At 34.6% G+C, this 13,035-nt stretch overlaps 1 protein-coding gene across 1 annotated transcript in view; it reads right to left on the minus strand.

Annotated features, from left to right (window-relative positions):
- Window positions 1-1,185: 1,185 nt before the first annotated feature.
- Window positions 1,186-13,035, minus strand: part of slc24a5 (solute carrier family 24 member 5) — a gene marked incomplete at its 5' end in the record, with an annotated part of 15,951 nt that continues 4,101 nt past the window's right edge. Inside the window, 5 exons of the mRNA XM_079374696.1 lie at window positions 1,186-1,986; window positions 4,154-4,255; window positions 10,438-10,644; window positions 11,502-11,785; window positions 12,946-13,035. The exon at window positions 12,946-13,035 is cut by the window's right edge and continues 11 nt beyond it. Coding sequence (XP_079230822.1) covers window positions 1,664-1,986; window positions 4,154-4,255; window positions 10,438-10,644; window positions 11,502-11,785; window positions 12,946-13,035 — 1,006 coding nt within the window. The 3' untranslated portion in view covers window positions 1,186-1,663. The remainder of the gene's footprint in view (window positions 1,987-4,153; window positions 4,256-10,437; window positions 10,645-11,501; window positions 11,786-12,945) is intronic.

Consider the following 13,035-nt stretch of genomic DNA (forward strand, 5'->3'; position numbering starts at 1 on the left):
AATGACACTGCTTAACATGATTGAAATCAAACTATTGCATATAACGTAAAATGTGACAAGTCAGTTTTAAAGAGCATAAAATAATATTTTTATGTGAATATATTATTCTTTAATGTAAGTGTTTTAAGATAGAGTGAGGTCAAAAGCATCCCTTGTTGCAGAATCAGTTCATGGACAGGAATGAACACGCAGCAGTGATGCACGGATGTGCTTGATCTTGATTGTAAAATCAATGCACTGAAAAAAAAAATAGTCACAACCTTTCATTTTTATGCCCATAAAGTGTCCTCTACGGTGGCCCAGAGAGCTCAACGCGCTGCAACTTCAGAAAACACACAGATAGAAAAGGCACCAGCAAATTCAGAAAATATCATCAGTTTGACAACACAAATGCTGCAAATACTCCCAACACAAACAAAGACACATGTAAGTAGCACAGGCCACAACCAAATAACCCCAACAAAACCAGAATTAACCTTTTTTTTGTTAGCTTTTTTGCCATTTTGATTACCATTTGTATAACCACAGTTGTACAAATACCATGGTTAAACTATAGTTAGTGTGGTTAATTTGTGCATGGTTACATTTTGTTTTCATTTACTTTGTAATAAATAAATACATTTATTATATAAAATCAGTGGTCTTTGGCATATTAATTACTAAATGAATTAATGTTGAACTACATGCAAATTCTTGTTAAGCAGATATTTTCATTCACTCATTTATCACATTGACCAAATCCCTGACCAATAAAGATTTAGAAAGATCTAAGAAAGATTCTTAGAAAATCATTAAATTAATTCTTAGAAAGATCATTAAAAATAACCAGGAAACAAGAAAAATTATCTCATTACAAGCTTGAGACGTTCGAGGTAAATAGAGTACATCGACTGGAGCAAATTACTCTGATAACGCTGATAGAAATGTATAACCGTTTCGTTTTAGGGTCACAGAAAATGAAGGTATGCTGAAGGGTACCTGCATGGTCAAACTGGACTGAAGCCTTGAAATGTGGCCCTTTTTTTCCATCAGGAAAATCAGTTTAATAAATTAAAAAATAATAATAATATTATATCGAATTCTGAGTGGATTTTATGATACTATGCATTTTTAATAAAATTTTTAGGAGCAAATTTTTTTTCCCCCATTTTTGAACGAAGATACCAAGTGTTACTTTTATGTTTTGGCCCTTTAACACATCCAGATGATGTCCATGATTTCAAATGCAACAATATATGGTTCATTTGTGCATGGTTACCATGGCTCAACTATAGTAACCTTTTTTTGTTTTCATTTACTTTTTATATAATAAATGCATTTATTAATTTTAATAGTAAACCCATAGGCTATGGCTAATTTTTATAAGGGAAGTTGTAAAATTAAGTTGGCCACAAGATGTTAAAATAAACAGAAATCTCACCTTTCAGAGCAAATATTGATCAGAACGTCCCAGCCGTGTAAGTCACGTTACCGTCCCCTAAAATATTGCAGCACGTTTCTTTATTTGAGTTGTATTTGCAGCGCATGTGTTGTCAAATTGATGATGTTTTCTTAATTTGCATGTGTTTTTTTTCCATTTGCAGCGCGTTGAGCTCTCTCGACCACCGCAGTCCTCACATGATCGTTAGCTCTTATATCCAGCCGTATATCATGCAGTGGTGCATCAGTCACCGCAGGCGCGGATGGGATTGTTCCCGATGATCCCGAGCTCGTAGAGGATGGACAGTGTGGCAAAGAGCACATAACACACCAGAGATACCAGACCCAGCTTCCAGTCCAGCTTCCAGCCGTTGATGTGAATGGCCACGAAGAGGAAGACGATGGAGAGCAGGAGCGTGCAGGACATGAAGACCAGACCGGAGCTGTTGACCTCCACCGGAGACCCAGTGTCCACAAACACCGTCTTGATGAACCACGGCAGACCCAGACACAGCATGTCGAAGACGTTTGAGCCCACGATGTTGGCCATGGCCATGTCAGCTTTACCTGCGAGAGACACACACAACGGGCCTCATTAATAATTTCAACATCAGTTGCCCTCCAGATAAGACTCAAACGAGTGATTGTCCCAACTGCACACCAGTGTAAACAGTGCATTACGCTGAATAACTCATAAATTTAGGTTGATATTTATAATATTGTATATTATTTCAAATGTGAAGTTGGAAATTAAGGTAATGTTCTCATTGTTGCTTTAGAAATGTTTTATTAAAAAAAAATTATAAAATTATATGTTTTATTGAAAATGATAAATTATGTGAACAAATCAAAGAGTGTATCATGCCTTTTTTTATTTTTCCCTTTCTTTCGTTAATTGGGAAGCTGGCTGATATACATATGTGTATATATATATATATATATATATAAATATGTGTGTGTGTGTATATATATATATATATATATATATATATATATATACACACAGTATACATTTTTGTAAATATTTTATTATATCTTTTCATGTGACAAGAAGAAATGACACTTTGCTACAATGTAAAGTAGTGAGTGTACAGCTTGTATAACAGAGTAAATGTGCTGTCCCCTCAAAATAACTCAACACACAGCCATTAATGTCTAAACCTCTGGCTACAAAAGTGAGTACACCCCTAAGTGAAAATGTCCACATTGGGCCCAATTAGCCATTTTCTCTCCCCGGTGTCATGTGACTCGTTAGTGTTACAAGGTCTCAGGTGTGAATGGGGAGCAGGTGTGTTAAATTTGGTGTTATCGCTCTCACTCTCTCATACTGGTCACTGGAAGTTCAACATGGCACCTCATGGCAAAGAACTCTCTGAGGATCTGAAAAAAAGAATAGTTGCTCTACATAAAGATGGCGTAGGCTATAAGAAGATTGCCAAGACCCTGAAACTGAGCTGCAGCACGGTGGCCAAGACCATACAGCGGTTTAACAGGACAGGTTCCACTCAGAACAGGCCTCGCCATGGTCGACCAAAGAAGTTGAGTGCACGTGCTCAGCGTCATATCCAGAGGTTGTGCTGTCAGTGCTCAGACCATACGCCGCACACTGCATCTAATTGGTCTGCATGGCTGTCGCCCCAGAAGGAAGCCTCTTCTAAAGATGATGCACAAGAAAGCCTGCAAACAGTTTGCTGAAGACAAGCAGACTAAGGACATGGATTACTAGAACCATGTCCTGTGGTCTGATGAGACCAAGATAAACTTATTTGGTTCAGATGGTGTCACGCGTGTGTGGCGGCAACCAGGTGAGGAGTACAAAGACAAGTGTGTCTTGCCTACAGTCAAGCATGGTGGTGGGAGTGTGATGGTCAAAATAATGGTGGCCACACAAAATATTGACACTTTGGGCCCAATTTGGGCATTTTCAATTGTACTCATTTGTGGCCAGTGGTTTAGACATTAATGGCTGTGTGTTGAGTTATTTTTGAGGGGACAGCAAATTTACACTGTTATACAAGCTGTACACTCACTACTTTACATTGTAGCAAAGTGTCATTTCTGCAGTGTTGTCACATGAAAAGATATAATAAAATATTTACAAAAATGTGAGGGGTGTACTCACTTCTGTGAGATACTGTATATATATATATATATATATATATATATATATATGTGTGTTTTTTTTTATTGTACGCACTGAGACGTATTTATAGGAATATAGCTGTGTATGCAGTGTAGCCTAAATCTGATATGTATGTTTAATATCTCTCCTTATTTCATTATGTTTTATCTGCATTGTTAATCTTGTATATTAAACAAAATTAAATAAAAATAAAAGTAATAAAAAAAGAATATATCATGCTAGTATTAATTTTTAGAAAATGGATTGATTTTCCCAATGAGGATATGAACATAGCTGGAGTAAGAGTAAAAAAAAACAAATAAATATATATATATATACACATTAAGATTATCAAAATTGACCTTTATAATGTTACAAACAATTTCTATTTCAAATAAATGCGCTGGGCTTTTTTTTTACCTTCTATTCATCTGAATCTTGGAAAATAAAGTGCATTACGGTTTCCACAAAAATATTGTGCAGCACAACTGTTTTCAACATTGATAATAATCAGAAATGTCTCTTCAGCAGTAAATCAGTATATTAGAATGATTTCTGAAGAATCATGCGACACTGAAGACTGGAGTAATGATGACATGAGGGTTTCTTTACCTTCGCGAGCGACCATCACACTGGCCACGGTGTCCGGGATGCTGGTTCCCGCCGCCAGGAGCGTCATTCCCATCACTGTGTCCGGGATTCCCAGCGTCTCTCCTGAACACAAACAAGAACATTGACCGCAGTTCCTGCTAAAAGATTTCCTTTAATCACAGACATAACTGAGTTCAGTACATAACATATTTAGGGAAAGGGAAGAGGTGTCTGGCCAAGTTTGGTGACCCATACTCTGAATTTGTGCTCTGCATTTAACCCATCCAAGTGTACACTCAGTAGTGAACACACACCCGGAGCAGTGGGCAGCATTTATGCTGCGGCGCCCGGGGAGCAGTTGGGGGTTCGGTGTCTTGCTCAAGGGCACCTCAGTCGTGGTATTGAGGGTGGAGAGAGCGCTGGACATTCACTCCCCCCACCTACAATCCCTGCCGGCCGGGGACTCAAACCCATGACCTTCGGGTTACAAGTCCAACTCTCTATCCATTAGGCCACGACTGCCCATTTATCTGGATTCATTAAAGGGACAGTTCACAGAAAAATGAAAGTTCTGTCATCATTTACTCGCCCTTTATGTTGTTTCAAACTGGTATGAGTTTCTTCTGCTGAACACAAAAGAAGATAGTTTGAATAACAGCAAACAGTTGACGGTAGCCATTGACTTCAGTGTTGAAGCTAAAAATAAAATAAAAAATTCTAGAAAAAAACATTAAGAATTATAGATTAATTGAATAAGAATTAATTTAGACAGAACAGAAGCCAAACTTTAAAATGCAGATATAAAGCTATAAATATTTTCAATGTTTTTGACAGCAGTCTCAGTAAAAACATTGAAATTGTGAAATATTGTTATAATTTCAAACAGCTCTATGTGAGTATCTGTTAAACTATAATTTATTTCTGTGATCGAAGCTGAATTTTCAGCATCATTACTCAAGTCTTCAGAGTCACATGATCTTCAGAAATCATTCTAATATACTGATTTGCTGCTCAAGAATATAAAAACAGATTTCTGAAGGATCATCTCACAATGTTACTGTATTTTTGATCAAATGAATGCAGCCTTAGTGTTTAGAAGAGACTTCTGTTATTCAGGGGCAGGAGGTCCAGTGCTTCTGTAGTGAGTCACGTCCTCGTCCTCAGGGTTTCTCTCTCTCAGTACCTGCTCATTAGCGTCGCTCTAAAGCTCCGCCGGCTCTCCAGTACCCATGTGAATCTGTGTGACCATGTGCAGGATAATAATCCTATTATATGCAGCTGCATCACATGGTTTCTCACGGGCCCCGTGGGCTTCAGCCGACAGTAATCCAGCACGGATCGAGCGGAGAGACTCGAGTCTCCAGCATCATAATCCTTCAGGATACAGCGCTGGCATTTCAGGAATGGAGACGGGAGCATGTGACCCGCCTGTGTGTGACCCGCTCAAAACCCGACATCTGCAGCGCAGACTGTGGCCGGTAACTACTGCGATTCACAGATGCTCGATCGATGCAAAATAATCAATCAGAACAAACCAGACAAAACTAGAACAGACGTACTGATAACAGCCGCGCATCTGCAAAATAAGCAACACTGAATTAATATATTCCAGAAAAATGACTAACATGCAGGATAAAATTATGTGTGACTCTGGAGGAACAACAGCAGCTTCTTCTTTGTCAATTTCATACAAGAAACTTCCAGACAGTGTGAAATATTCTGAAAGGGCAAATCAATCACTAAATCTGCTGCATGTCACAATAGATCAGACCTGCATGTCTGAACTGAGAGGTAGGTAAAGCCTTATGTGTTGACTTTCTAGCAGCTCCCTGTTTAAACTAAATCTTTACCATAATACACATAATCTTAAACCACAGTAAAGAACTCACTTCGAACAAAAACATTTTAATCTCTTATTCAAAAAAAAACAATCAACATTTAAATCTTGAAATTGAAAAAAAATAAAAAATATGTATATCTTGTAATCGAACAAAACCGACAAACATTTAAATCTCATAATCAAACAAAACCGACAAATATTTATCTCATAATCTAACAAAACCAACCAATATTTATCTCATAATCTAACAAAACCGACAAATATTTAAATCTCGTAATCGAACAAAACCAACCAACATTTAAATATCGTAATGGAACAAAACTGACAAACATTTAAATCTTGTAATGGAACAAAACCAAGAAATATTTAAATCTCATAATCAAACAAAACCAAGCAATATTTAAATCGAACAAAACCAACCAACATTTAAATCTAGTCATCAAAAAAAAAAAAAAACAATATTTAAATCTTGTAATTGAAAACAAACAGACAAACATTTAAATCTCAAAATCGAACAAAACCAAGCAATATTTAAATCTCGTAAAAAAAACAAAACCAACAAACATTTAAATCTCATAATAGAAAAAAAACAAGCAATATTTAAATATTGTAAAAAAACAAAACCAACAAAAATTTAAATCTCGTCATCGAAAAAAAACAACCAATATTTAAATCTTGTAACCGAACAAAACCAACAAAAATTTAAATCTCGTCATCGAAAAAAAACAACCAATATTTAAATCTCGTAAAAAAACAAAACCAACAAACATTTAAATCTCGTAATCGAAAAAAAACAACCAGTATTTAAATCTTGTAATTGAACAAAACCGACAGACATTTAAATCTCGCAATAGAAAAAAACAACAACCAGTATTTAAATCTTGTAACCGAACAATAACGACAAACATTTAAATCTCGTAATCGAAAAAAACAACAACCAGTATTTAAATATTGTAACCTAACAAAACCAAACAAATATTTAAATCTCTTAAACGAAAAAACAACAACCAGTATGTAAATCTTGTAACCGAAAAAAAACAATAAACATTTAAATCTCGTAATCAAACAAAACCGAGAAATATTTAAATCTCGTAATAGAACAAAACTAACAAACATTTAAATCTCGTCATCGAACAAAACCGACAAATATTTAAATCTTATAATCGAAAAAACCAACAACAACCAGTATTTAAATCTTGTAACTGAACAAAACCAACAAACATTTTAAATCTCATAATCAAACAACATGGACAAATATTTAAATCTCGTAATAGGACAAAACGGACAAATATTTAAATCTCATATTCAAACAAAACCGACAAATATTTAAATCTCGTAATCGAACAAAACCAACAAATATTTAAATCTGGTAACCGAAAAAAAACAACAAACATTTAAATCTCAAAATCGAACAAAACCAACAAATATTTAAATCTCGTAATCGAACAAAACCAACAAATATTTAAATCTGGTAACCTAACAAAACCAACAAATATTTAAATCTCGTAATCGAACAAAACCAACAAATACTTAAATCTGGTAACCTAACAAAACCAACAAACATTTAAATCTCGTAATCGAACAAAACCAACAAACATTTAAATCTCGTAATCGAACAATACCGACAAACATTTAAATCTCGTAATCGAACAAAACCAACAAACATTTAAATCTTGTAATCGAAAAAAACAACCAGTATTTAAATTTCGTAATCAAACAAAACCGACAAACATTTACATTTCGTAATCAAACAAAACCAATCAATATTTCTATCTTATAATCGAACAAAACCAACAAACATCTAAGTCTCTTAATCAAACAAAACGGACAAACATTTTAAATCTTGTAATCGAACAAAACCAACAAATATTTAAATCTCGTAATCGAACAAAACCGACAAATATTTAAATCTGGTAACCGAAAAAAAACAACAAACATTTAAATCTCGAAATCGAACAAAACCAACAAATATTTCAATCTCGTAATCGAACAAAACCGACAAATATTTAAATCTGGTAACCTAACAAAACCAACAAACATTTAAATCTCGTAATCGAACAAAACCAACAAACATCTAAGTCTCTTAATCAAACAAAACGGACAAACATTTTAAATCTTGTAATCGAACAAAACCAACAAATATTTAAATCTCGTAATCGAACAAAATCAACAAATATTTAAATCTCGTAATTGAACAAAACCGACAAATATTTAAATCTGGTAACCTAACATAACCAACAAACATTTAAATCTCGTAATCGAACAAAACCAATCAATATTTCAATCTTGTAATCGAACAATACCGACAAACATTTAAATCTCGTAATCGAAAAAAAACAACAACTAGTATTTAAATCTCGTAATCGAACAAAACCGACAAACATTTAAATCTCGTAATCGAACAAAACCGACAAACATTTAAATCTCGTAATTGAACAAAACCAATCAATATTTCAATCTCGTAATCGAACAATACCGACAAACATTTAAATCTCGTAATCGAAAAAAACAACAACTAGTATTTAAATCTCGTAATCGAACAAAACCGACAAACATTTATATCTCGTAATCGAACAAAACCGACAAACATTTAAATCTGGTAACCTAACAAAACCAACAAACATTTAAATCTCGTAATTGAACAAAACCAATCAATATTTCAATCTCGTAATCGAACAATACCGACAAACATTTAAATCTCGTAATCGAAAAAAAACAACAACTAGTATTTAAATCTCGTAATCGAACAAAACCGACAAACATTTATATCTCGTAATCGAACAAAACCGACAAACATTTAAATCTCGTAATCGAACAAAACCAATCAATATTTCAATCTTGTAATCGAACAATACCGACAAACATTTAAATCTCGTAATCGAAAAAAACAACAACTAGTATTTAAATCTCGTAATCGAACAAAACCGACAAACATTTATATCTCGTAATCGAACAAAACCGACAAACATTTAAATCTGGTAACCTAACAAAACCAACAAACATTTAAATCTCGTAATTGAACAAAACCAATCAATATTTCAATCTCGTAATCGAACAATACCGACAAACATTTAAATCTCGTAATCGAAAAAAAACAACAACTAGTATTTAAATCTCGTAATCGAACAAAACCGACAAACATTTATATCTCGTAATCGAACAAAACCGACAAACATTTAAATCTCGTAATCGAACAAAACCAATCAATATTTCAATCTTGTAATCGAACAATACCGACAAACATTTAAATCTCGTCATCGAAAAAAAACAACAACTAGTATTTAAATCTCGTAATCGAACAAAACCAACAAACATTTAAATCTCGAAATCGAACAAAACCAACAAATATTTAAATCTCGTAATCGAACAAAATCAACAAATATTTAAATCTCGTAATCGAACAAAACCGACAAATATTTAAATCTGGTAACCTAACAAAACCAACAAACATTTAAATCTCGTAATCGAACAAAACCAACAAACATCTAAGTCTCTTAATCAAGCAAAACGGACAAACATTTTAAATCTTGTAATCGAACAATACCGACAAACATTTAAATCTCGTAATCGAAAAAAAACAACAACTAGTATTTAAATCTCGTAATCGAACAAAACCGACAAACATTTAAATCTCGTAATCGAACAAAACCAACAAACATTTAAATCTCGTAATCGAACAAAACCAACAAACATTTAAATCTCGTAATCGAACAAAACCAATCAATATTTCAATCTTATAATCGAACAAAACCAACAAACATCTAAGTCTCTTAATCAAACAAAACGGACAAACATTTTAAATCTTGTAATCGAACAATACCGACAAACATTTAAATCTCGTAATCGAAAAAAAACAACAACTAGTATTTAAATCTCGTAATCGAACAAAACCGACAAACATTTAAATCTCGTAATCGAACAAAACCAACAAACATTTAAATCTCGTAATCGAACAAAACCAACAAACATTTAAATCTCGTAATCGAACAAAACCAACCAACATTTAAATCTCGTAATCGAACAAAACCGACAAACATTTAAATCTCGTAATCGAACAAAACCAATCAATATTTCAATCTTGTAATCGAACAAAACCAACCAACATCTAAGTCTCTTAATCAAACAAAACAGACAAACATTTTAAATCTTGTAATCGAACAAAACCAACCAATATTTAAATCTCAAAATCTAACAAAACTGAGAAGCATTTAAATCTCTTACCCAAACAAATCCACTAAGGCATTATAGATAAAACAGTATGACTTTCTATAAAGCTGCTTTGAAGCTATGTGTTTTGTGAAAAGCGCTGTACAAATTAACTTGACTAGTATTTCCTGTTGCTCATCGGGTTGAGCGTGATGTTTGCAACACAAAGGTTATGGGTTTGATTCCGAGCACTGAAGGTCACTGTGATGACCAGATAAATCACTGCATCAACAGAACAAACAGACGAAAGCATGTTTACCGACGACGGTGACCATCCACACCAGCACGTATGTGAAGCCGGAGATCCAGACGGCCGACATCAGGAAGGTGAACATGTAGCATTTCCTCCAGAAGCGTCTCCTGCAGTCGGGAACGGTCAGGAACAGCAGCACGATGACCGGCAGCGACAGAACCCACAGGATCCGCTTCAGATCGTGTTCTGGCATCGTGAACACACTCTTCTGTTCTGAGAGAGAGAAACGTGCAAACAAGAGGCTGATGAAAACTGCTTTCAGCTTCAAACAGATGCTACTTTCGCACATTGGATTAGAGACTCATGCATCATCTTATACTGGAAAAATTGTTCAGTAAAAGTTCACAGCCGCAAATTCTATGCCGGTCTTGACTTGCAGAATAGAAATGGACAAGTTAATGATGTCTTAATAAACTTTTTTTTTTTATTACCCTCTGTTTATACACACTGTATACTTATTTGAAAAATGCCTGAAACCTAGTAATAGGAGCACTTCCTGTGTCTGTTTGCCTCTTTAAAATGAATCGATTGATATATTCACCAATTGTAAGTCACTTTGGATAAAAGCATGTGCTAAATGAATAAATGTACATGTAAATGTAATATTCTATATTTATTTAGGTATTTAAAACCATGAAGAATATATTTTTATTGTTGTATTATATGTTATTGTATTATAATTGTTATTTAATTAATATATATTTAACAATATATTAATTATATAATCATTTTATCTTTATTTATACTTAATATCATAATGATTTTTGGCATAAAACAAAAATTTTGACCCAGGCAATGTATTGTTGGCTATTGCTACAAATATACCCGTGCTACTGATATCTGCTTTTGTGGTCTAGAGTCACATTTTATTTCTATTTATTTATTTTATTATTGTTAGTTTTGTTGTCAGTGCAGTGTAATCTTGTTTTGCAGGGGTTAGCTTCTTTGTAGGCCTTACCAAAATTATAATAAAAAAGACTTTCGACAAAAAGACAGTGAGATGCAACAGAAAAGCAGAAAGATATTTTTATGTGATTACATCTGCGTGAGCTTGTGACGTGATGACGTACCGTCGGTTATCTCGTTAAGACCGTGCAGGCTGAGTGACAGGTGGGAATATCCCGAGTCGTCCTGGAAGATGCCGCTGTCGGCTCTGGAGCGGCGCTGAAGGCGGAGGCTGCTGTCATCGCTCCATCCCACCAGCGGCTGCTGCTCGCCGCGCTCCTGAGAGCTCTTATTCAGACACGAGCAGCACGGGCTGAAGCGCTGCATCACATACTCACTGATCTTCAGATCGAAACACAGCACACACACGTACACACCGTACACCAGCAGGAGACACGCGCTGTCGTACCTGCAGACATCCCACAGATCAAAGCTTAGAGCAAGTAAGTTTATAAGGGATGATGTGCTTTTGTAGGCCAACCTGTAAGTGATGTTTGCAATTTTGATAAAAAAGTGAATTGCAAGTTGTTGCACAACACAATTGTGAGAAAATATAAAAATTCTCACAATATAGATTTTTTTTTTGAGAGATATGGGCCTGGTTTCACAGACAGGGCTTAGGTTAAACCAGGACTAGGCAATAGTTCAATTAGGATATTTAAGTCATTTTTATTAACGTGCCTAAGAAAATACATTACTGGTGTGCATCTTGAGACAAAACCAAGGCACTGATATATTTTAAGATCAGTCTGTGCAAGTTTCTTTCAGTTAAATTAGCTCAGATTTACACTTTAGTCTGGGACTAGGTTTAAGCCTTGTCTGTGAAACCGGGGATAAAGTCAACTTTTTTTTTAATTACAATTTTTGTACGTTTTTTGATTGGTTTTATTTTTGTGATTTTTGTAAATAAATTAAAAATCGGTTAACATCTTGCATTTCTAATAGAAAAATTCAAAATTGTGAAATAATTGCAATTGTGATAAAAAAAACGTGCAGGATAAAGATTACAATTGTGAATCAACTTAGAAATGTCAGATCACAACAGAAAAGTCACAATTAACTTATTTTTTTATTTTTTATTCTGTGATGGAAACAAAAAAATTAGTTGTGGGCTGTAAACTTAGAATTCAAAGAAAAAAGTTAGAATATCTCACAATAGATTTTGAAAAGTTTATGATATGAATTGTTCTGAACCGTAGACTGTACTTCCTTCCACTATAAAAAAAAGTAAAGCCACTCTTGCGAAAAATTATGTAATTTGGATCCAAAGTCTGCCCAGCAGTGATTAATTTAGAGCCCAAGTCTGCGCAGTAGCGATTCGTTTAGAGCCAGAATCTGCTCAGTAGTGACTCATTTGGAGCCGGAGTACATACATCAGCGTGATAAAAAAAACTACCTAAAATGATGAAAACCATCTTTGGGAAAAATGTATATTATATTTTGCCTATACTGCAGTCAGCCACCAGATTACACCAGTTTTGTCTTCACTTTTCAGCGTGCAGCTTTTCTACATTTTTATGTGATTTATTGGGCTCATTTTTATGAGGCTCGTAATCATGGTGGACTCACCAGTGAACTCTGTTATCTGAGATGATGGCGATGACTGCCACGACGCTGATGGCATACGCCACACAATCCCTGAACAACGGCCAGCAGGTG

Source organism: Barbus barbus, assembly GCF_936440315.1.
Source record: "Barbus barbus genome assembly, chromosome: 23".
In the NCBI taxonomy this organism is placed as follows: Eukaryota; Metazoa; Chordata; class Actinopteri; order Cypriniformes; family Cyprinidae; genus Barbus; species Barbus barbus.